General features: G+C 50.7%; 1 protein-coding gene across 1 annotated transcript in view; it reads left to right on the forward strand.

Moving 5' to 3' along the window:
* Window positions 1–215: 215 nt before the first annotated feature.
* The window catches only part of LOC128727725 (epidermal growth factor receptor), a 79,080-nt gene continuing 54,545 nt past the window's right edge, over window positions 216–24,750 (forward strand). Inside the window, exon 1 of the mRNA XM_053821662.1 lies at window positions 216–678. Coding sequence (XP_053677637.1) covers window positions 558–678 — 121 coding nt within the window. The 5' untranslated portion in view covers window positions 216–557. The remainder of the gene's footprint in view (window positions 679–24,750) is intronic.

Raw genomic sequence — 24,750 nt, forward strand, 5'->3', positions numbered from 1 at the left:
GATAAACCGTGCGAACGACTCAACAAGGGCAACGTTCTGGCGCAGAAGAAGTTTGTGAGATGAACCTTCTTCCTCACGGGAATGCCGCATTCTACGTTCGCTTTCGTTCGAAGAGAAACCGTTATACCATGTTCTGTGTGGATTGGCCTACAGTGTGCACTAAACCAGTACTTCCGGGTGTGATTTTGCTGTGACGTTAAGCGACGATCGTTTGACTTTTTCGCTACCCGCGTAAAAAGCCGTACCAAATTCCCAACGGGCTCGATTTATTGCACCTTGGTTGCTTCGAGCGGATAACAAGGGTCCCTTAAACCAACCCAGCAATCCACCACCGACCGGGTAAGCCCCGGCTATGGAGCACCGAAGCATAAGCAAGAACGCAGCATAAAGCATAAAGGGCGAGAGGCGTGCGTGCGTGCGAGTGAACAAGTGGCGTTGCAGCGAGATTAAGACCGAGCTCGTCCCAGAGCAACCTGTTGCGAGTGACAAGTGCAAGTGGGTGAAGAAAAAAAAGAAGAAGCCAAAAGTGACAAGTCAAACCACCGGGCAGGCTAAAGATGGCTTCCTCCAGGAGGGTGGTGATTGGGACGGCGGTGCTAATGTTGTGCCTGCTGATTTCCACCGGCAGCTGTTACATGCGCGATTACACGCACAAACACGAGATCAACGAAATGAGAGGTACGTTTTTGGTGCGGGATCTGGAAGCTGGTTGGGTTTGGGAAATAAAATTTAACAATAATGGTTCGACTTTTACCACACGAGATGGTTTTGAAACGGGTCCGGTTGGCTTTTCAAAAGGTTAAACATCAGAAAGGACCTTAAAATCTTCATCAGCAGCGGGGGAAAAATCCACTCTCCCTCAACGTTACCACTTTTTTCGTTGGTTCGAATTCCGAATCAGCCCTCAGAAAAACCTCAACTCATGCCGCCGTGCGGTTTCGGCCAAGGTAAATGGGACGCCTACGCGAATCCGTTCCGGCTCCAGCGTGAGCGCGATCGCAAACGCGGCGGCAGCTCGATCAAGTAAATCTTATTGCGTCATAAATTATTTATACCCCTTCGCGAAACGGCACCAAACGAGCGCAGTCGGATATGATGTTTCGCTCATTTTTTTTTTTACACTTTATTTTGTAACAAAACGTGCGCTATTTTTCGGCCACATTCGCGGGCGTGCTTGCGTGGCAATTAAGCGCCCGCAAAGGCGCTAGAGAACGTGCCATCTTTTGGGCCGTTTTCGCGTCACAATCGAGTGAACTACGCTCAGGGCGCCATCGAAACGGACCTGAAAATATCTCTAATTTGAGCGATCGAACACGGTTCTCGAAATGTGCAGCGTTTTGTAGCGCATTTCTCAAACTTTGGAAGCAGAAAACTAGAGGCCATTTCCTGAAGCGTGACGATGTTTTGCTTTGCCTCGTCCAGCGTTCAAAGTCTCTGTCTCTCCGGTCGCTCGAAAGTCCCCAACAGAGGTCTGTTCTAGAAGCAGCACACCACTCGAGGCCGTCCTCTGGGTGTTTCCCTCGAACCCGAGACCCAACCCCCGATAAGATAACAGCTCAGGGTTGGCCCATGAAGGGTGGCTGGAACCTTTCCAAGCGGCCTTCCAACTGCACGCTGACCTAACGCGTCCGGCATCGATGTACTCGATCTCCGATACAAACAGCCGGTTCAGGCGTGATGAGATTCATCTCCGCCGAGGTTCGTGTGACGGGAAAATGGGATAATTGAGCCTCGCTTTCCCGTGTGGCATTGCGGAACGAATGCGAGCTTCAAGCTGGTACATTTTCGGTGGAAAAAGATCATCCCTAACGCAGGTTACGACCGTCCGTAATCCATCCCAGCTTGCAAGCGAGTCCCAGGATCGGATCGCGCGGTGTAAGCCTTGTCCGAGTCGGATTTCCAGCCCCCAGTGAGATCGGGTGCAATTATGTAACGAGTGCAGCAGCGTGCAATGAGTGCATGCATCGTTGCAATTGGGCGCAAATCATCGCCTTCGCACCGAGCTCTGGAATCCGATTTCGAACCTCGCCCGGGCGCATGCAAAGGAACCGAAACGCATCACATCTCCCAATGGCGCGGACGGGATATCCTGCCTGACGGACCCAAAAAGGGAAGAAAGCGGGAGAGCACAAAAAAAAAACCACATGCTGTACCGATGCGCATCGGAATCCGGGAAGCATGGAAGCCCGGGAGTGGGCATTGAAGTGAAATAAAAATGGTGCACACAAAACAAAACGCACTGTCGAAGGTTGTGTGGGCCCTTTTTTTTCTCCCTCCTCTCGTTGTTGTTGCTCCCTCGAAGGGGTCTTCTTCGGTGGACAGGTAAAGTTCACCTTCTCCCAGGGTCGGCGCGCCCGCTTTTTGGCCCTTAGCATAGCGATGCACCACACCGAGAAGCGCATCATTATGTATGTTGCTTGCTCGCTCACGCGCTCGTTCTATGCTGCGCGTACATAAACGCGCCTCGAGCCACCGCGGACGGCTTGAGATACGGTCGCCCGGGTTTCGGTTTGTTTTGTGAGTGCTCTTTTCGTATTGTTTCTACACTGCCAGCATGTTTTCTATGCTCGTTTGGGGCCCTCACCACACCACCACGTACCTGCGCGATCGAGCGGTGTGATCTTTCTCTCACTTTGTGTGCGTGTGATCGTGTGCGTGCGTGTGTGTGTATGTGGGGGTTTTGTTTCTTCTTCTCGATCTCGCCAGCAGTTTGCTCTTCATTCTGCCTTTGGGCTTTCTTCTCGGTATCTTGGCCATCATTTCCTCCATCCTTCGTTTATGCTGGTTTTATGCTGCCTTTTCCCTATCGCCCTCTCGCTCGCTCCACTCGATCGTGTTCACTGTCAGCCGTGGATCATTCCATCGCTCATTCATGATGCTTTCTTGGGCAAGGTAGCAACCCGGCAGAAGAGCCCTTTTCGCTTCTTCCTCGACCTCCGACATATGCACTGCGCACCGGTGGTGGTGATGAGCTGCAAAAGCTGCAAATGCAAACCTGGAAACTGGTGCACTTCCCTTGCACGCATCACCTCATCGGATGGTGTGGTGGGTTGTGCTGGTGTCTTTCGGGCATTGTTGCCTCCGACCCGGAGATCCGCACAAAGTATCAGCTTTCCTGTCGATCAGCAACACCGCTCTGGCCGAGGGCAGCAGCTGGTGGCGTTCCTCGACCGGCAAGGTGTCTATTAGCAATTTTTTGGGCCGTATTTTTAAGCCTTCTGGGAGTCTGTGTGTGTGTGTGTGTTTCTGTTTGCCGAACAAAACGTACGATCGTTCCAGCGGGCTGCGTTTGCACAGTGCTCTTCACCCGGAAGAGAGCGTGCGATTTTCCAACCGCGGTCAAGTTTTGCAAACATACGTTTTTTTTTCTGTGTGTGCCTTCTTCGAGCCTTTCGAACTACGGATTGTTGGGGCGTGGATTGACTCACGGCATTACACAAGCACCCGATGACACTCGATGGTAAGAAGGGAATTAGCTGCGTTCTGCGACGCGAGGGACATTCATTGCTCAATTACCTTACGAGTGGTAAATCCCCTTCCTCGAGCGGTATCCATCTTTTCAAAGCAAACAAATTAGCGATCAACCAGCCAGCCTACTCATCTACTCAGGCGAGGCGGCTCGTTCGTGCAAATGAAGCCTCGAAACGTCGCGAATTAAAATGGAGGCTTCAGCCAGCGGTTGTTCAGTCATCGCTTGTCAAGTTTTTATTTGCTGTTTTTTTTGTGATCATCTTGCATGGAAAAATAACAAAATATTGTCAGTATGCACCGAAGCCCGATCTGGGGGAGCATGGAGAATACATAAACAAAGCCCTCAAAAGCGCATACCAAGACGATGGCATTTAGTATGTGCATTTTTTACGCATATGCTTTTTTAGCTCGCTGGTTCCACAGCTTCTGGACGTGATTAAAAACGGCGGATAATCGGATCACAGTCGAAACTGTGAAACCAACGTGCGCGAGGTGAATAAAGAAGTTACCCTAAACAAAAACGAAATGGTGCACCACATTCCCATCCAAAGCATGCCACCAGACGACCAGTGGGATTTCATTTTGTCTCCACAAGCCTTGAGAGGGCACATACGCTTGGGACTTTGGGCTGACAAATAAACATTCGCGACGTTGGCTGCAGTCCGTCAGCATCAGCATAACATTGTCACGGCACACAACACGGTTTCTCTCTCTCTCTCTCTCTGTGTCTGTATGCGTACTTGTATGCCAACGGATTGTTTATGTTTTGCTGAAGTTAGCACACCATTCATGGGGTCATGATTTAACGCTGAAATATTACCCTGTCCACGAGATGGAGCCCATACCCAGGCAGGTATAGGGCGTATGTTTCTCTCTCTTTCTCTGTGTCTCACTCTCGCTAGTTCACTGGGAAAGATCCCCTTTTCGTGTGCTTGATTCGCGTTCTCGTTGAACCACGAACTTCGGTTTCTTTCCAACACGTGGTGTGCAGTTTGCACTGCTGGAGTGCATTTGTTGCATCGTCTATGACCGCGGGAGTGCACTTGGGTCGATGAGGAAGCCCAAAACCGGGAGCTAGAACCCGTTCCGTCGACCACGCACGATTCTACTCGGGGTTGCGACCAACACGCCTTGTACCGTAGGCTGTAGAAACAAAGAACTTGCCTTGACTAAGGCGACGAACCTCTCGCCTGAACCTGAACCAATCGAGCGGGCACCGGGGTCTAGGGCTCCGTGGTTGAACCGTGGTGCCATTAATTGTCACCGAACGCATACAAATCACTGCCAACACCAGTTCTCCCACTCGCACAAGAGCTAGGGTCGGCTCTACGTTGCGGTAGGCAATTAAACGAAGCGGTTACAAAATGCCAGAACTCTCCAAATCCCGTCGAGATTGGCGTGCAACGTGGTTTCGCTCCACCAGCTGGGTGTCTGTTTGAAGGTAATAAACGAATAAGTTTTTCTCTCATTGACCTGCTTTATTTAGCGTTTTTTTTTTCGGGGGGAAAAATACGATCGCCATACAGTGTTTGGCGTTGGTGGCGCCCCAATAGGGGAGGCCCGTGTGTGGTGAAAATGGAAACAAACACCTTTCTCTCTCCGGGGCGGCACGGGTGCGAACTCATCCGGAACCAACGGTTTCGAGACACGAATTGTAGGGCTATCATGTACGCGGCCATGTGGCAGTCAAATCCACGCCCAACTGGTTACATTACGGGGACACTGTGTTTGGGGGGAGAGATTGGGAGTGTATTTTTTAATAGCTTCTCTTTTTGAAACGCTCCTCAACTTTGCCGGTTTAGGGTGCCGTTGAGATGCGCCTCGCGTTCGTGATTTATTGCCAGCGTCGAGAATGAGGCGAACTCGTTTTGCATCAATTAGATTTCGGGTTGGTTTCGAGAAATGTGCTGAATATTAATATTGCCTAGCACTGGTCATCATTATTCAACCCACTCGAAGCTTGAACCATCCTCTCTTATGGGCGGTATATGTTATGTTTTTTTAAGGGGTTCATGCTCTCCGACACAGGTTAGGCCCGCAGTTTGTCTAGGGTTCTTCGAGGAAACAAAATATCCACCTTTCCCGCCGGAGATAACGCTGAGCCTCTCGTCATAGTGACCCCAACGAAAGTCAGTGCATTGCGACACACACTCGAGCGTTTATCTCGTGGAAGCGCGATAAAACACCGGCCTAGAATCATCATAGAAAGAGGCTCAACGTGTTTACTTTTTTTGTGTGTCGAGATAACTCGTGAAGTGGTTAACAAATGTGAAGGGGAAGAAAAAAACAACAAACCTACTGATATCGTCCACCGCGGTCGGCTTGGTAACCGTCACTTATCGTACACGAGCGGGAAGAAGAACGTTGAGATCGACCGCAATCGAGTCCGTGGGTACTATTAAGATTACACTGATTGCACTATTGCGGCAGCTGGGTGCATGAACATTCGATAAAATGCTCTTATCGTGCGGCAAGAGAGACTACCGATATCGACCGACCAGCCCAGTCGCATGTTTGTTATTTACCATTCATTTGAGACACCAACTTTGACTGATTAGAAATGAAGGTAAAGCAGCAAAAAGTAATCCGTAGTTCGCCGCAGAAACACGATCGGTTGGAATTATCTTTTCCCTCCGAAATCGTCCGAGTCGGGTCGGAAAAATCGGTTGGTTTTGGAGGCTTATAACCACACGTTAGACGGAGGTTGAACGGGATTTAGCTGGCGAGCCACGAAAGCCCACATTGTAATCCTCGCAGCAAGACGCGTTTGTACGTTAAGCTCGCCCGGTTCGTCTCCAGCGCGGCCGTTTAAAGCACGTGCAGAACGACGGAATGCGGGTGCGACAGTTTCTCGGGAAAATCTCATTTTACACGCCGAAACAAAACGCATTACGCGCACGGGGGGACGAGTTTCTTTGTTGCGTGGTTGCGTGGTCCTGCCGTAGCCTAAAGCCCCACCGGTGACACACCGCTTTTCCTTGGCGTTTATTTTCTTATAATTCAGGGCGAGTTTGTCTCTTCTCGGTCTCTTTCGCGCTTACGCACGCATGATCTGACCCGGGTCGGACTAATCCACCATCTAAGAGCCAGCGGGACATGGAAACGCGACTCGCTATCGCAGACCGAGCCTATCCCTGGCTCACGTTTTGACGGAATTCGACTCAACGCACCAAGACCGGCTTAGTGTCGTTTTATAGTGTGAATTTTAAATTGCCTTAGTCGTCGTCGTCGTGGTTGTTTTGTCGTCGACTGTTGGCTTGGTGTTGGTCTCTCGGCGGTTCGAAACTCGAAACCCGCGACTTGAGACGCGCGTGCTTCTTGCCTCCTTGTCACAGAGCCCGCGAGTGTCCCGCGAAGCCCAAACCCAGGCCGGTAATGGTGAGCTGACGCCGCCAAACGATCCGCCCGTAGCGATCCGGACCGGCGCAATCCGATGGTGAATAATAAATTTTGTAATCACAACTCCCACGCAGCAGCTTAGCATTCAATGTGCACGGCTAGTGGGGATGGGGATGGGTTTATTACATTTATTAATCACGAACGGTGTGGTGGAAAAGTGTTGCGCGCTTGTTCGTATGCTGCTTTGAAAGGAAAATGTTATTATATTTTGTTTCATGTCGTTTAGGAAAAAATATGTTCTTCAATGTGTCCAAGGGAATAAAGCAATTTATGCTGTTCAATCGGATAGCCATTCGATAAGGATCCATTGGGAGAGGATTGTACTTAAAAACACAAAAGAAAAACCTCCACCAACTGATGATGAATATTCACCTTCGTTTTTCTACATCTTTGTGTATCAGAAAATAAAAATAAATTTATATTGCCGAGCCGTGAAGCGTTGCTAAAAGCACAAAACACTTGTCAAAGGCTCTTGCTCGTCAAAGGCGATTACTTCGCACCACAGTGTTGCCTTTCTTTGTTGTGCCATGTTTAGGGCCTACACTGTAATGCTTGGGTGTGGCATTGGTATTGGTTTGCCGACGCATTGCGATCCTCTGGAGGTTTCTTCTGGCAGCCACTCTTTCTCTGAGAGAAACCTCCCAGCTGGAGAGATCCTGAACCATCAATGAAGAAAAATGTGCCATTCGAGCTTTCGTATGGTTCGGTACCAAGACCGCCGTCGAGTGTTTTCTGCTCCAAAGTGACACCTAACGCTCGTTGCATCATCGTCACGTTCCCAAGACGAGCAACAGGTCGCTCGTCGTTTTTTTCTCTTCTCCTCATTCCATTTCGGAATTCATTACGAGGCTACACACATGTGGCGGGAGCGGCAACTGATCATAAATCTTTACCATCCATTCACCCGGCGGCTGAGTTGGCCTTCGTTTTTCGCGCGCGCATCGAGAATGCATGTGCCATTTTGCATTCGGTGACAGTCGCTGGAGACTTTGGACGTTTCGAGCACCAAACGAGAATGGCATCTCTGGGTCGGTTAGGTTGATGGGAGAATTTGTAACACCGGCTCCTACTTCGAGCCTCCCGCTTGATAATCAGGCGAAAAGCATCCGCCTCTCGCGAGATGGCCATCATAAAGCTTAATGAGCGGTGGCTGTCCGACCCCAGGACGGGTTCCGGGGAATTCGGAAAATTGGGCTCTCGTTGGTGAAAGCGTAGCCCTCGCCGCATGACCTTCGCCTTTAATGCGCGCCCATCCCGTGGAAGGGGATTTTATTTGAAACTTTTATAACTTCATCGGGCGCGAGTGGTTGGCTTTTATTTGCCAGCTTTGATCGTCGGATGATGGCTTCTAGGCCGCTGATTAACGCTGAAGAAAAACCCCGAAGCGTCCGCTGTGCGTGCCGTCGATGGTCCAGCATTCCGGCGCGAAGCACCGGCGATACCGTTAAATCGTTTCAGCTTCCGGTGTCGCTGGGCTAATCAACTCGCGCGGTCGTCAATGGCCGTTGCTGAACGCGCGGCGAACGAGTCGAATGAAGGGGAAGCAAAAAGCTCAACAAAAAGCAAAACCCCCTGCTTGGACGAGAGAGAAGCCGTAAAAATCAGATCACGCTGTGATCGCGCGATCGTCTCGCGCGTTATTTCGGCGGGTTCGATCGCGAGCAGGACTTCGAATGGCGGCGAGTGGAAAATGGGCCGGTTTTCATTCAGCACAAACCAGGCCGATCGCATTCTTTTTGCTGTGAATTAATTCTACACGCAGCAGCGCTTTAGAAGGGAGTAGAATTTATTTCAAGAAAGAAAAAAAACCCTTTTGCAATCCCGTTTGATTTTATTGAATGTGTTCCCAACCGATCGGGAGAGCTCGTTTGTGGCGCTACTGGTGCCTAAAGAAATTAAAACAAGCAGAAAGAAGAACGACAAAAGCCTCAGGATCAGAAGTCCGCAGTGGATGGCCGAGTCCTGCTCGCGGGTTGGCTTAAGGAGGACAGCAAACAGTTATCATGACAATAATTGTCGCCCGAGTGTGTGCCGATCGAGTTTTATTTCCGGTCAATTCTCACACTCGCCCGAAGTACCCGATGGCCTCATTGTGCCGCGATGCTGGAAGGAATTCTCCTCACCGACCGGATGCCGGCAAGAGCATTCGTAAGATATGTGATAATTAGCAGACCACAGCGTCCGGTCGGTGCTATAGGTTCTGGGAAACGGCTTTGAGGTGTCATTATATGATGCACGTAGTGCTGCAAGCGTACTGCACATCCATCGCCCGTAGTTGCAGAATTCAAGCACACTCAAACGAGGTGCTATGGCATTCGACGGGAACGACTAATGACGACAAATCACTCCTAGCGCCCTGCCAGAGGGTGCTGTTTTGCGAAAGAACAGAAAAAAGTACAACTTCCGATGAGCTTCCGTTTGGCTGCTCATTTACATCGGCCTGAAAGTGGTGTTGTTTCCTCTCCAACTCGACGGCACTCCTCATCGAGCGCTAGAGGGCTCGATTCCTGACTTCCTTCCGGTGAAACAGGATCAGTCAACGGCACCCCGAGCGAGTAGGTTCATAATGTAAACGCCCAAGGACTCGAGCGCCCAGCAACCGCGCTGATGATGAGAATGAGTGGCACGGCTACACGAAAAAAAAGACCCGTGGAAAACCGCCTCGAGGATGTAGGGGCGTGGATAAAAAAAAACAACCTCCGAAGAGGCAACTTCCGACGGTTGCGCTAAATAACACTTGGCGCATCCTGCGCGGTAGCTTCCGATCGCTGATGAATGGGAAAATAATTAAGCTGCGACATCCTCGCGCGCGCTCGATCGAAGAGGGCAGCATCCGCCACACGATAAAGGGGACGTGTCCTTCCGGCCAAAAGCGACCTTTCGGGCAGTCGGTTGTCATTCAACCTCAATCTCAAGGGTCGACGCAAGAGTGCGCTTGTTTGTTATTCTAATTTTCCAACAATAAAAACAGTGCCTCATCATAATTCCACCCTTTTTTCCCGTGTCGTGCGTGTGCGTGTGTGTGTTTTTTGTTGTTGTCGCCATCGTTCTCTCGCCGTTGTTATCTTGCGTTCGAATGCGAACCATCTTCCTTTTTTTGCTCCTTTCGTTGTCGTTTTTCGACGAAAAACGTTCTCAAGGGTTTTCTTTTATGAAGAAATAAATAAATCACAAAACCGGGGGCCACTTCTCGATGTTCTCGCCGAGCCCACCATAAGATACGGTTCTCAAGGGAACGTTGTCGGATGGATGCGAAGGAAATGTCACAGCAAAAAGGTCCTACAGATCAAAAAAAAAAAAGAGCCATCCCTTGTGCGCGACCGACGTCGATTGACGCACCCGAGCGACGGTTCGCTCGAACGCTCGGCGCATAGTGTAATGATGTGAAAACTTTCCATCATCAAGTGGTCGCGATAATTGCAGCCTTGACAGTGCATCGCTGGCTGCATCGCATCCGTGAGAATCCCGGGATAAGGACCGCGCAGCGATAAGGCCGTTGCTGCGGAGTTGTGCGAAGCAGCAAAAGCAAAATGGCGAGCCTGTGTTTATGAGTGTGGTTCAATTTTGCGCTCCATTGCGTCGCGATCTTACGTCGCCCGGTGGAAATTCGCTCGCATTCCCACAGCATCTTTAATTGTTCGCGACCGGTTCAGAAAGGCGCCGATCGAATTCCAAACCGGGTCCGGATTGCGAGTGAATTTCGGAACTGGCTGCGATCGGTTTTGTTTTTTCGATGGCCCGTCCCGTGGAGCGTTTTGCGCAAGTGCACCATCCGATGCATTTATCCTTTCAATTGCTGTTTGTTTCCCATTTGTTTCCCATTCGGTGTCGCGACCGATGACAACCGATGGGCGGTGGAATGGTAAAAAATGACCAATTAAATCGCCATTTGCAGCGGTTTGCGTGGAGCGCGCTTTTGGAGGTTGTTTTTCCAGCGTCCATTTACGGATCACGGCAGCGATCGCACCACCGTTTGGTCGTCCATTAAGCGATCGTCGATGAAAGCGCGATCGATCGTCCGGCCTGTTGGAGGCGGTACACGGTTTACTTAATGCATGATTGACCCCTTGTGTGGAGGAGGCCAAGGCGTCAAGTATGCGTAGCGGGGTCGAATTGGTCGGAACCACCGTTCACTGGGAACCGGGGGGAATGAAAAATGTCTGACACACGAGATGCATCCCAGCTCGAGAGGGTCCGGTTTTTTTATGTGCGTAAATCGAAAAACATTGTCGCCCCCGATGGGTGCATGCGATGGGTTTTCTTCTGACCCTAGCAGACCTAGGGTGGCGAATGGGAAACTAAAGAAGAGAAAAATGATGCCGGCTCATATTCAAGTGCTTTCAGATGTTTGAGGTTTTTTTTCTTCGTGCTCTCTTGCCTGCCACCTCTCGCCTGTGGTGCGTTGGTTTCACCCGATTCGAGCCGTGCATTACTTTCACAGGCCGCTTTTTGGTCCATGTGTTTTTAGCTGGCATGGAAATGATCTCATGCCCGGGAGCTCACGGCCCGGCCCGTACCGAGACCGTGATTTGTGTTGCTGCCCGTGCGCTGGCAGTGAGTCAAAATTATTTTTCCACTTCTCGGAAGCTACATGCGATCGTGGTATGAGAAGTATTGCGGCCGTGTTCGTTCTATTTGCGACAAGCGATCCCGATCGGGGTAGTGATAGCGTGCTGCCATGGGAACAGGCTAAGGGTGAGTACGCGAAGCATAAATCATTTTTAATGCTTTATTTTTTTAAAAACACACACACACACCACTTGAGGGGGTGGTGATAGCGCTTGTGTGTGGCTGGACACGATCATGGGCACTAGAGAGCTGACGGCAGAAGACGAGCGTTTAATATCACTCGAAATCTGCACTGTCTGGCTGGAATGGTTATCATCTTTTCGGACCATTCATTTTCAGGCAATAATTCACCGGAGATGCTTCAAGACTGCACGAGTTAATGGCACGTATCGGTCAAACGCTCGACTCACGAACTCCAGAACCAGAAGTGGCGGCACAATTCTGCGCTACACACTTGAAACCAGCTCGCCCTGGTAGCCGTGGTGGAATGCATCTTCGGCAACTTAATCGTCGTCAATTGATTTAATTGATTTGGTCCAACAGCTCCGTTCTCGGGAGCGCTGTTGGCAACTTTCTTCTCAGCTTCGTTCTTGGACAGCCGTCAGTTACAAGTGGCTGGAAGTATCAAGTCCCTGCTTTATCGGGAGCATTTTATGGTTAGAAGGAATCCGACGATGACCGTCTGCACGGACGTGTATGTTTTGTCACGTTTGAGAGATGTTTGTACTGTTTGCTTTTAACTGACAACAATTATATCTTGCTGCGCTCAGAGTGTGTGCAATAGAGGCGTTTGGTTCGAACGATATCTGAGTGGATTAAATGTATTTATTGCGATAAACGCGACGGACGAGGTGACGAACAGCTCTCGATGTCAGCACGATATTTGACGCGAGTCATTCGCTTACTGAAAGCCAATCATTAGCCGCTCGATCGCCACGTGGAGTCATGTAGGCGCTTCAAATTGAAGGAATGTTCTAACGATTTGTAAACGCAGCTATGTGAAGTACGTTTTATAACACATGCTAAACATGCCACTAATTGAAACGTTCATGGTTCATTCGTCGACGAGAACACCAACTGCTCGTCTTTTCACTCTCTCTCTCTCTCTCTCTCTCTCTCTCTCTCGTCAGCACTTATTGTTGGGGGAAAAAACGCATTCAATTCCCGCCGGGGGTCAACAAAGTGTTAAAGTTCACTTACGCGCCCGTGTTCGGAGGAACGCAACCCGTTGCAGCCACTTCGTTACGAGGTTTTTAATTATTTAACGCGTGTTTTTTTTTCCTCGAAAGGATAGAGATTTGATTCCTTCATCCTCTAAAGGATGGGCTTGCTGATAGAAACACACCCTGTTACATCGTGCCGCACGGATCGCTGGTTTCGGAGTTTTTGTTACTTCATTCCTGAAAACCAACGCCACGATCACCGCATCACGAATGACGGGGTAGTTTTCATTCACAAAAATCAAACCCATCATTCATGCGGCTCAGAGGGACGACGCGGACGAAAGACGCGCGCAGATTAGTTGGTTTTTCCTGTTACACGCGTTGTGTGTGCGTGTGTGTGATCCGTGCCCTCGGGGCTCGTCTCGACAAAAGCGCTGGGTTTGAGCTCATCAACCGGGGGCTACATCCAGGTTCAATTAAAAGCTTCTTTCATTCTCGACGGGCTTCCAGCGCAGCAGCAGCAGCAGCATGGTGTGGCTTCTTATGACTCATTCCGTTCGATTTAAGCGATTTTTGGGAAGGGCATCACGGCGGCGTGTTCAAAACACGCACACGCCCGGTTTTACTGCGCGAAGCTAAAATTGGACGGTGTTTGATGAGCTTTTTTTTGTGTTTGTTGCTTCGTTTTTGAGAACGCCTCGTCTCGACGCTCCCGCGGTTGTTAATAGTAAAAGCAATCGTTTTTCTTACAGCATCTGCCGCTCCAGAACGTTGGAGGGTGTTCTTGTGAACGGAGCGCCCTTACGCTGGCAGATGACACCGATTATGCAAAACTCGAACATTGTAGAATCAGCGTACGCTTCACCTCGCGCATGTTTCACAACACCGCAACAGCGTGTTCGTCCTCCTTCACGTTCCTTTCACGTTCACGAGCCACACACACACACACACCCGTATTACGAAACTCATCCGGCCGCATCCCTCTACCGAGGGTTCCGTGATTTTCGTCCGGATCCAACCTTTTACAGGCGCGCGCGTGTACGCGCGGTTCCTGCGGTTTCGCTTCTCGCGTCGATCGATCGATCTTTGCCTTCTGCAGTAAATAACAGGAAACCGGACCGGCTTTGGAGCGCTCGATCGCGAGGCACCCCCAGGCACCCCCAGGCACCCTTCACTCGCTTCGCCATCGACTGGATCGACCTTTTCGAGCGAACCTCTCGTCCGTAGGCATTAAGGCCTCAAGTGTGAGCCTCCGAAAGAAGCACCTCCGTTTTGTGGGGTTTGTTCTACGAGCGCGCGTTCGCGATCGACCGATCGAACACATTCGAGACATCGATCGAAGTCTAACGCAGTGGATAGGGGGAACAAAAAGCTCCAAGTCGGCCCGGAGCCGTACTTAGTCGTAACTACCGTGGGCGCAAGGTTCGCGCGATCTATCTACGGCGACCATCTTGTCTTGGGGCTACTATTTCTTCTTCGATGGCTCATCGCGATCGCGGTGGAAAAATGCGCTGTCGACTGTGGGTTTCCTTTTTTTTATCGTTTTCTTCCCTTCGCGCTCGTTTCGCCTATTCCTCGGCCTCGTGAAGTCTCCGAGGGCCAACCCACATGTGGTTATTACGTCGAACCATTCCCAACGCCGTGGCGAGAGGATCTTCGCCTGAGGGCGCTCGATCGCAGGCAGCGCACTTGTCGCGAAGGTACCGTGAAGGTAGCCTCTTCCAGTGAGCGAACAAGAGAAAGAGAGAAAGAGAGAGATAGAGGGATGCTGGAGAACGGGTCCGATGACGGACCGAGGTGCCACTGTATAATCTGCAATGTATCATTAGCTGCATGCAGCCAGATTCGCGCCAATCAGCATAATTAGCCCGATGACGATGATGAGTAGCGTGGTAATTATGAGTTCGCGAGCTGTGGTTTTCTCTCTCACTCTGTCATGCCGTTGTTCCTGTCGTCGAATTTGTGCCAAACGCAGGGAGGATGTGCGTGGCTTCAGGGCAAGGGATATGTGATCGTTAATTTCATCCCCCAAAAGCGTTCACTTTGTTGACACACTAACCTTCGGAAAGGCTGCTTGTTTTTTTCCTCCGATCATTTTGCAGGTCATCGATCAGGCTGCGTTTCGAATCGAAGGCTGCTGCTCGAATCGAGAATTTCAAATTAAACACCTAACGAGCGGATAAATAGCCGCTTGGGGTTGTTTTCTAAATTAGAATTCGATTCTATTTGCATTACCGAGCGCACTAAAAACGGATGGTGCGATTAATTGAATCTTTAGCTGCGTTCAGTTGGTTCAGCTCGGTGCTATTTTTCCCACAGTTCACGTCCAACAAACTGCCGCACCGTCGAACGGGCGTACAGTTCCGGAATGCCGCGATGTGCGCACGTACGCCAGCGGAAAACCGGTAGCGCTCGGGACGCGAGAAAAACCGGGTTCAACTGGCGAGGAAATCAACCAGAACGCTTAACGACGGCCGTCGCCATTCTGCCGTAAAAGGAAACGCGACCCGGACCCTCTGGGCCGCTTTTTACCCGTGGCTCTGGCCCGCTCCCGGATCCTGCGAACACCGCGATCTATTTTGGTGTGTGAGAGTCTGTGTGTGTGTGTGCATGTTTTGCGCCCGAGGAGAAACTATCCCATCGCGTTTCTGCTGCACCTTGTTGCGATCGCGACACATGGCACGCAAAAGGGCCATAGGGTTTGTTGATGCATTCGCGCTCACGATGCGGTTGAAAAGAAAGGCGGTTGAACATAAAAATGCATCCCGTCAGGGTGGACGGGAAAACGCGCGCGCATTATGATTTTCCCATGCCGCAGTTCCGAGTGTGTTCCGGGATGCGCTTGAGGTGGGTGTTGACTTTTGAGACGCACGTTCAGATGCGCTTCGGTGCATGCGAGTGAAAAGGCAACCAAAAAAAATGGTCGAGAACGGGCTTGACTTCGACCATCAAATGGCACCGCTCCCCGCACATCGGAAGGTGGCTCAAAAACGAGCTCTCGTGAGATTTGGCGGCCAGTTTGCACGCCGTATCGGTGGAAAAAATGTAAATGGCGTCCGAATCGTCGCCCGCCAAGATGTGGTGGGTGTATCGCTGGTCCGATCTAAACGGGGACTTTTGTTTCGGCATACAAATGGGCTCGTTTTGATGCCGCTCGGGCTCGCGCATTTATTGTATGCGTGTGCGTGCGCGAAGATTAACACCCCGCTCCATTCGAAATGGGGTTGTTCTGAAGCGAGCTTCACCCTCTTAGAGCACACGTCCGGTTCGATGACTTGGTTGGAATCGATCAGTCCATTAGCGATCACTCGACTGTCACCGATTAAAACGCCGCCACGAATTGATTTCGGAATCGCACCGTAGTTGTGGCGCTTTTCCTTTGTGGGCCTCGTTTACGGGACGTGATCTTTGAGGTGATTGTCGTCATCAGGGATTTGGTGGATTCGCCATTTCTCGTGCCTCGATTCGTGCCGTTTAGTTCGCCCTCTTTGTTGGTGAATTTTCTCCACCCTCCACGCATTTCCACGGGCCCAAGAATCGGGTCGGAAGCAACACGCACTCAGAGCCCTTTTCTGCACAGAAACGCACCATCCTCGAAGCTGCCAACGAGCGGCCAATCAAACTTCGTGCGAACCCAGGCAATCAACTTGCTGCGAGGCCCATTTTGGTAGCGCACCCGCCGCCTGGATTCCACCCCGTTTTTTTTGCCCGTTTGCTCGAGCGGCTAGTGTTCCTTTTCTGGAAGACCGATCCTGTTTCCTTCGAGGGGAAGATCTCTTTTTTTGTTTCAACCCTCTGCACGTTGCGTTTTATCCGTCGGTTTCCTTACGGTGCCCTGTTCTCGATGCACTTTGCAGCACTTGCACGCCTCGGGGCTGTTTGGAGCCTTGCGAAACCTTGCGGCTCCGTCTTTGTGGGCTTTTCTCGCACACCACCACCACCACCACCGGTGGTTCGTTCCGCTTCCCCGAGCCCGGTCGGGGGCTGGTACGGTTCAGTGCGGTCACACGATGACCGATCGTTTCGGTCCGATATTAAACTCAAAATTATAGGATTCCCCCTTCTCGCGACCGTTGGTGCTTTGGGAAAATGCGAACCCGGTTCTGGAAAACACACTCACACGCACACACACACACACACACACGCCGGGCCTGGGGGGGGGCGCAGAATTAATTCCTACCGTACCGGGCCGGTGGCTCGCAGGAAGAAGGGGTTTTTGGCCGCTTTATCAGCGCCTTAATTGAGGCGAACGTTGAGACGCGGCGCAAGAAAATCGGCCAGGCGCTGGAATCGTAACGGAACGCAAGATCATGTGCCAGCGCAAGGAGCTAAATGAATTAATTTACAATTTCATTTCGACGGTTGTGTTTCCGCGACGCCACATCAAGCCGTGTGTGCGTGTCGCGGCGTGATCGTGTGCGTTTCCTTCCACGGTCCCTGTGATTATGAATAGTTTGAGGGCTTGCTTTGTTTTTCTACTTCTCTCCGGGTTGCCGGTCCGAGGGCTCATTGAGCTCTTTTGCTCCACACGCGGAAAGGAAACAGATGTCAAAAGTTTTTCCTCAACATCGCGCCAGTCGCCCGTTTGACCCCACGATCAGGCTCGTTAGTTCGGGTGCATTATGATTTATGCACGGTGCTCTCTTTTTTTTTTGTTCTTCCGTCATCCGCCCATCGTGGCATATGATGGCCACCATTTTCGGGCACGGCAAAGCGAAACCGTGCGATGGAAAACACCGACACATTAGGCCACGGCCCGAACGGAAAGCCCATAAATTTGAATATCGTTTTCGCAGCTCGGAAATCGCTGCGCTAGGCAGCCTGGGAGGTCCGAGCTGCGGTGCGTAATTGGAGCATCTCGCCGGTGGGTTTGTGTCCGCCCTGTCCGCATGACCGGCAATTAAAGCTTCTCCGATCCATTAGGAAAATATGATTTCCGGCCGTTCCTTACCGGTCGGTGGACGGAAAGCGCTGACGTGGTGCACGAAATGCCTCCCAAAAGCCCAACCACTGTCAACGGTCGACGGTTGGGCCCTTTTTTTTTACTTTGGCCCTACCCAAGCAACCCGAAAGAGCTGGGGCGTGGAATTCTTTCGGGTCGGATCCGTGTTACCCCTTTTCGAGGAATTCGAACCTGCGTGTGTGCGCCTTTTCAAAAACCACCACCGGGCAGATGGTTAAGGTTGACAAATATTTGAGAGCCTCCACGACGGGATAATGATGGGAGCGCGCGTTGTGGCTTTTGCCTTTTACACCACCTGCCTTCGGTGGGCATGAAATGTTTCGCTCGTGTTTACTTTCTTTTTAATTTGTTACAATTTATTTTCACCACCGTTTGGAGCGGGAAGGCCCGGCCCGGTGGAATAATTGATGCGGTGGAATTTGAAAGCCTCTAGCAGGAAGTTGATAATTATGGGAAGAGCTGCCGAGCGGTGCGCGGTTTAAACGACCGTTTGCAACGGGGGGCACTTTGGGCCGATTGATCAAGTTTTTCTTCGTGAGCGGCAGGTCTTTAAGAATACTGTCAAGAACGCCGACTTCAACTACCACAAAAAGCCCAATTTTGCAACAATTAATTCGCGAAGCTTGATGTTTTTAAGGAGGGTTCGTCTCCGAGGAAACAGTCGATCGATGACTCTCTCCCATGGGTCGTTACTTTGCGTCGGCTTCGCGTTGGTGTTCGCAAATGGTTCACAGTTCCCTTTTGGAGTCACCGTTCGTGCGATCGCTCGAAGCAGCCAGCACTGATCCGTCTTGCGAGCTGCGGCAGTAAGCTGACAAGTTCCTTTCATTATGCCCATATTTGTCGTATGCTGATTTTCATGTCACAACATTTTACTGTCCGCGCACTTTCCTGGCAGCGCCACGGGCTCTCTAGGTTCGCCATTTTGTGCCCTCTTCGCTTTGGCGACCGGACCATCGATGGTCGATCGGATCTCGCGCGCTTTCTACCGCACTTGGTGTCCTTTTAAGGAGCTCCGGGACGACGCACGACACCATATTCGAGGGACGATTTGGTCACTCACCTTCCAGTGCGGGTGCCACGAGATGCACCTTTCTTTTCCCTTCCGAAGGGACCAACGCCTGGTTCCAAGCCATGGATTTGGTCGAACCGTTTCGGGAGTGTCTGACGCACCGAAGTTCAAATTGCCGTACCTAGGTTTTTGCGCTACGCTGTGGTTAATGGTTGGCCGGGTATGAAAGATAAAAAAAAAAGAACGAACCATTAATTCGGCACCCTCTCGAAGTCGGCCGACCCGCGCCCCGAGGGTTAATAATTTTAATTAATTTATTTCAAATTTTCGCTCATTACTTTCATATGCTAACGATATCTCCCCGTTTTATCTCTCCTTTTTTTTCTCCGCAGGTGAGTCTCCCGACCGGCTAATAGAAGGCCCCGTTTGCGAGCAACACCGCATCGCGTGAAGCAAATGACCGCCATCGCCTCGCCTAAGGGTTGGGGGTTTGTTGTCGATTTCGGGACAAACGAATCAACCCCCGCGAAAGTGAGGCGTATAAGACGCGGCGAGGTGAGAGGTTTCTTTCTTCCCGCTGCGGAAGTCGCCCCAAACGCACGCTGGCTTCCATTGTGTGTAGGGGCTTATTACCGTAAGCGCAAACGAGACATTTCCCGACGGGATTCTCGCTCACCTAAGCCTTTTGCCCTTTTAGTGCCATTTTTGTTTTTCCTAAACCATCGAGCTCGAGCCCGGGAAACTTTCTTTCACGCACACACACTCTCTCTTTCTCGCATGAGTGATGTGTGCCGGTGGAATATTCGCGATCGAGGCAGCCCTCGTTTCAGCCACCATGGGAGCCGTTCACGTTGTGAAGCGTGCGAAGTTTTCATATAGAGTCATAAAAATGTAAATAAGCGTCAGATCGTCAGATCATGCCCACTGGGTTGGAAGCGGGAATAATTTTTATGCTATTTTTTCTTCGCTTTTTAACGCGCAGCTGAGAAACCCCTTTTTTGGGCAAATTCCCTCCACCATTTTGTGGTTCAAAAACGCGAAAGTTTGAGTGTGGCGATGAAGCTATTCTTTATGCTCTCAGCAGAGACTCGAGGCTGGCTTTTCTTTGTCCACTCATCCGGACGTTTGGTCTAGTTTACCGGAAGCAGACAGATTTTTTCTCTAAACACCCCAACCACCCACCGGTATCTGTTGATGGGGTGACTGTTTTTCGAGGGATTTATGTTAAGATTTAAATATAAGCATGCGCCTGATGCTAATGGGTACATTCCGGTGTCCGGGCGTTGAATTAAATCGTCGAGCGCTGAAGGGGGTCTCGAAATAGAGCACAAACCACGGACTCTATGGCGATCATCTGCGACGACGGATGTGACTTCTAACAAGCTCGCGCGTAGATTGGGCTCGCCTGGTTGACGCGTGGAGCAATTAAGAAAATCCGACTGAACCACCGAAAAAACTGGCACAGCCACCACCCTCGTGGGCGCGAAAGGGCCCTACGAGTGAATGGGGGACCCGTTGGTCCAAAATCAGTGTTGCGTGGCCGTGGCCTGGTCGTGGCGAACAACAACAAAAAAATACACCTCGCGGCGTTGTGGGAAGTGGTCGAAGGTTTTGTCTGTGGCGTTTCGGAGGCCTGGCACTAGCGATCGAAAACCCCAACCAACAACCGGTGGCAGTGGCGACCTCTTGCGGCCAGCTGTATCGACCGTGTGGTCGTTTAATTTCACGCCAATGTTATTGTCTTCGGTCGGAAAATGCGTTGGCCCGCGCGCCTCGCGTGCCCTCTCTGCATTCGTGTACGTGACGAAGCGTCTCTTTGTGTCTCGGAAAACGGTTCGAATGTAAACAGTCAACACCTGTGCTGGAAAAAAAGGGGCACAACAATGGTGTAGGGTGGGTCAGCCGGGACGGGTCCGGTTGCACGTTGCAAGAGGTACGGACGGTGTATTCACTCAAAATATGTACCAAATTACGGATGCAAAGAGCGTCGTAAAACTGCAACGCTGTAAAACAACTGCTAATCGCACCCTTGGCGACATGAATCTGAAGAATAAAACGGTTCCAGGGCCTTGCGGGTGGTTTTGCCTCATGGAATAGGAATTGTGAGATCTCGCGTTTTGTCAAGCTTTTTCACTTTGTGCACTATCGAGACGTTGTATATTTTCAACCTTAATGTCAACATCTCATTTTGATGGTTCGATCAACGAGCATTCGTAGATTATTTTTAAAAGCAGCAACACAGCGAAAGCGTGGGGGAAAATAAAATAAATGCTGATCTGATCGCCTCTAATCGCGTTGAAAAGTGCATACTAAATAAATCATTCGGGTCTTTTTTAACGTGCCTCTAATGGACCTCCATTTTCAGTCTGGTATGTGAAAAACGACCGAAGCACGGGAATGAGCGATCAAACGATCGTGGAGCCTTGGGCTGAAGATTGGATTTCAACAGCCATAACAAACCCTTCTATCTGCGTTCTTTAGCTGCGTTTGATTTCCAACGTAAATCAATCTCACTCGCCCCAGACGACTTCCCACCGGGGTTTGATCGTGGTCTTGGAATGCACTACTTCGACTGTGGACTGTTTAGGACTCCGGGCCGCCCTCCTGGGGTGGAGAAAACAGTAATAATAATCGTGGTCGCCCAATCTGACAGCTGCCCGACGGGCGCTTTCATGATGTGAGATCAAAGATGGGACGATTAAACAAAACTTGTGATTATTTCAAACCCACACCAAAAGGGCCGAGGCTTTCCATTCGCAGCCCGTTCAACAGAGTTGAATTAGTCTACGACACGTGCATTAGTCGTACGAAAGCTGTCATTATGGAAGCGCTTCCGTTATTCCCGAGGGAGACCCAGAAGGATGCTTCCAGTCATCGATCGTCGTCCCAGTTGTCAGGATGCTGCACGAACCGCTCGAACGAGTCATCGTCTCACCTTGTAATTATGTCGCGTCCGTTCTGACACGCCGTCCTATAGGGTCGAACGCAGCTTTCTTCCTCAGGGTGCGGCGTAATCGGTGGCGACATCAATTCAATTATGCCATTCTCTGATGCAACCGGTATCGGGTGCCGGTCAATGAACTGCAAACCGGTGCGAAGAAAAGCACCTCGGTGACATAAACGCGCGCGAGCATTAAGGGATGTCCCTTTGCGAAAGACGTCCATCATCGACGCCTTAAATCATGATGGAACACTCCGTCGGCGTTTCCGCTCCTTTGCGCTCCTTTAAAAAGCATCACTCGCAAGCCGCCTAAGCCGCATTGCACACGGGCACTAATCCCCGGGCGACCTTTCGGACCATGATCTCAGACCGTGGTATGATCTGTGGCCCTTCATTCTGCTGCGTGGCCGGAAGAACATACGTGCTCGAGCGAGCGGCCAGCTTTCAAGTCCGGTTCCTGTCTTCCGGTCGTGATGGTGTTTGGGGAATATTTTTTTTTGCTTCACATTCACATTCCCTACCACGCCAGTTGGGCCCGGTTGCCTATTTATGCGATCAACGACCCTTTTTTTTCAGGCGGCAGCGAGATGATGAAGATGCCGGCGTACGAGCGCAAACTTATTTTCGACGGCCCATTTAAATACTAATTGAAATGTTTGGAATAAAGCCGCCGACGATCCACCTCCGTCAGCCGGCGAGAGATCTTTTTGGGATTCTTGGTGTTTTTTTATTCGCTGCTGCTGTTGTAATTTTTACTTTATTATTTCTCCGCGCTCTTCGCGGCTAGTTAACGGAGCCGCCGCACCGGATTAATTAAAGTCTGTGCGCGTTTGCCGGTTGGGATGTGGAAGGGCGAATAATAGAGAAAAGACGTCCCGTTTCCGATGTGTTCCGGTTGTGGTGCGTGAAGATTTGAGGATCGGCATTTTTATCGCTGCTCAAACGCGCGAGAAGGGCGCAACGGATTAAGGGACACGTTGAGAGCATGCTTCCGGTGGTGAGAGAGTGGTCCATTTTTGGAATAAACAATGCGATCCGTTCGATCGTCTTTGGTCGATCTCTCACCCTCGATCGTGGCCGTTTTGTGTAAACAAGGCGCTTGTTCACACTCGCACCATCAGCTTTTCCGAGGCGCCATTTTTCACCCCTACTCCAATGACACGTGATTTGTGGCGAGCCGTCATATTTTCGGAAATCATATCCAGTGTGCGGTTTCAAAACGCATTTCCTGGCCACCCAATCTCGCCTTGGTGTTCCAGCGGTTTGTGAAAGGGTAGCTTCCATTTTCCCTCACGACCCAACCCGGGAGCCGCTAGGAGGTGGTTCGTTTTTGTTTTTCTCACCCTCAACCACCCACAAATGGCGCTTTTGAAAAGATGATCGAGATGAGCAACAACGCCCGCGCTCGAAGGCTCCACCCCCGGCACCCGACGCGCTCATAAATATTTATGTTTGTTTAAATACACCTGCACCACAATCTCGAGTCGCGCGTCCCTTCTCCGTTTTTCGACGGGAGGCATCTCTCGTTTGCGTTCGCTAATCGGTCCCGCGGGAGGAAACGATTGAGAAACGACGACGGCCGCTGACGGCAATGGGTTTGTTTTGTTTAGTAGTTTTTCACTCACCCTTGCTGCCACAACCCCCTTCACTCCCTCAGTAGGCCGATCACTCATTTCCCAGGCCGCGGAGAGGCGTCGACTCGTTTCACTTGGCAGCCGGTGGCTATTTATTGGTGAGAAAATGAGCCAACGATGGATATGTCTTTCGTTGCGCTCGAGCGATGGAACAGTGGGATATCGATTTGAGGCGGTTTTATCTCTCTCTCTCTCTTTCTCTTTCACGCTCTCATGGTCCGAAAATCAAACAACCGAATTATTGGATGTGAAAATTCAGCCCCACAAGCAAAGTGATCCGCCCGTCTAATGGGGTGCTTAAGCGAGATCAGTCGATGGCGGCGCGTTCGTTCGCGGCGGGCGATGGGCGATTATGAAAAGTGGCAAACAATGTTTTCCCAACAAAGTGCACTAAAATGTCCTCCTGCAACAAATACTTTATGGGTGTAAATGAGGGAAAAAAATCGGCATTAGATCTCAACAAACACAGCAGCTCGCTCGTTTTCATGGTAAAAAATACACCTATAGTTAAAAAGCACTCTCGATCGATGAGATTCAACAACGGTGTCGTACAAGCCGATCGGTAAATGATCGTAAATTAGCGCGCTGGCTCGTACATGCAAACTGCACCACATTTTCCCACACTTGAGACGCATCCGATCGGTCGAGCTGGTGCCCCAGTATTCGAGCCTGCCCGTATTGCATGTGGCTGGAGGCAAGATCAGATCGAATCGATTGCCTAATTGTCCATTAATCATCGCGCTGCGGGAACTAGCGGATCGCTGGATCGCGAAGTCGTTGCATATGCGCCAAGATCGTCACTCGCAAAAACACCTAAGGCCCGTCCGGGGGGTTTTCACGTTGCATAATGCCATCTTACCACACGTTTTAGCCTTCTCTGGTGCTGGTCTCGTGTGGCAGCCGATTGACAAACGTCCCATTGGGGGGATAGAAAAAAAAATCCACCGGTCGCGATTATCATCTCTCAGCACGACAACACTCCACAACGCTTCCTGCCGTACAGGTGCATCAGTTGCACCATGCGTCGCTAAAACACCCGTCGAAGGACGCTCGAAGATCTAATTTAACTGTACTTGCACCGACGGTACGCCAGGGCTGAGACAGAGCCAGCCAGTCTCACAATAGTCGGACCTGTTCTGGGCAGACGACGCGCTCGGTATGCGATTCATTACGCGATTAGATGAGGCACAGAGTGAAGGGTGATGATTAGCGATCGCGACCGTAAACATCGATCATCCATCGAAGGTCGTACCGTCGCATGGCAATGTTGAGAACTTTAACGCGCGAGGCAGTTGATAAGCTGTTCGAAGGGAAGATAATTGCCGGATGTATAATTTGTTGCTTAAATAATACGCTGAGCTGACAGCGCTTCTCGCAGCACCTCTGGGGAAGGTTCAGGAAACGCATTCGAACGATCTCAAATCGAACGGCACGATGGCGGCATTAGCGTGGAGATTCCGCGTGTGTTTTGAGCAAAATCGAATAAATCTAATTATGGTGCCCTTCGAAGAGCAGTTTCGTGCAGCCCAGCTTCATTGGGCGATTGGAGATGTTTGTGAAAATTGCCCCCAAAATGCAGCAAGAACAATCCTCAGAAG

The sequence above is a fragment of the Anopheles nili genome, chromosome 3 (genome assembly GCF_943737925.1).
Source record: "Anopheles nili chromosome 3, idAnoNiliSN_F5_01, whole genome shotgun sequence".
Lineage (NCBI taxonomy): Eukaryota > Metazoa > Arthropoda > Insecta > Diptera > Culicidae > Anopheles > Anopheles nili.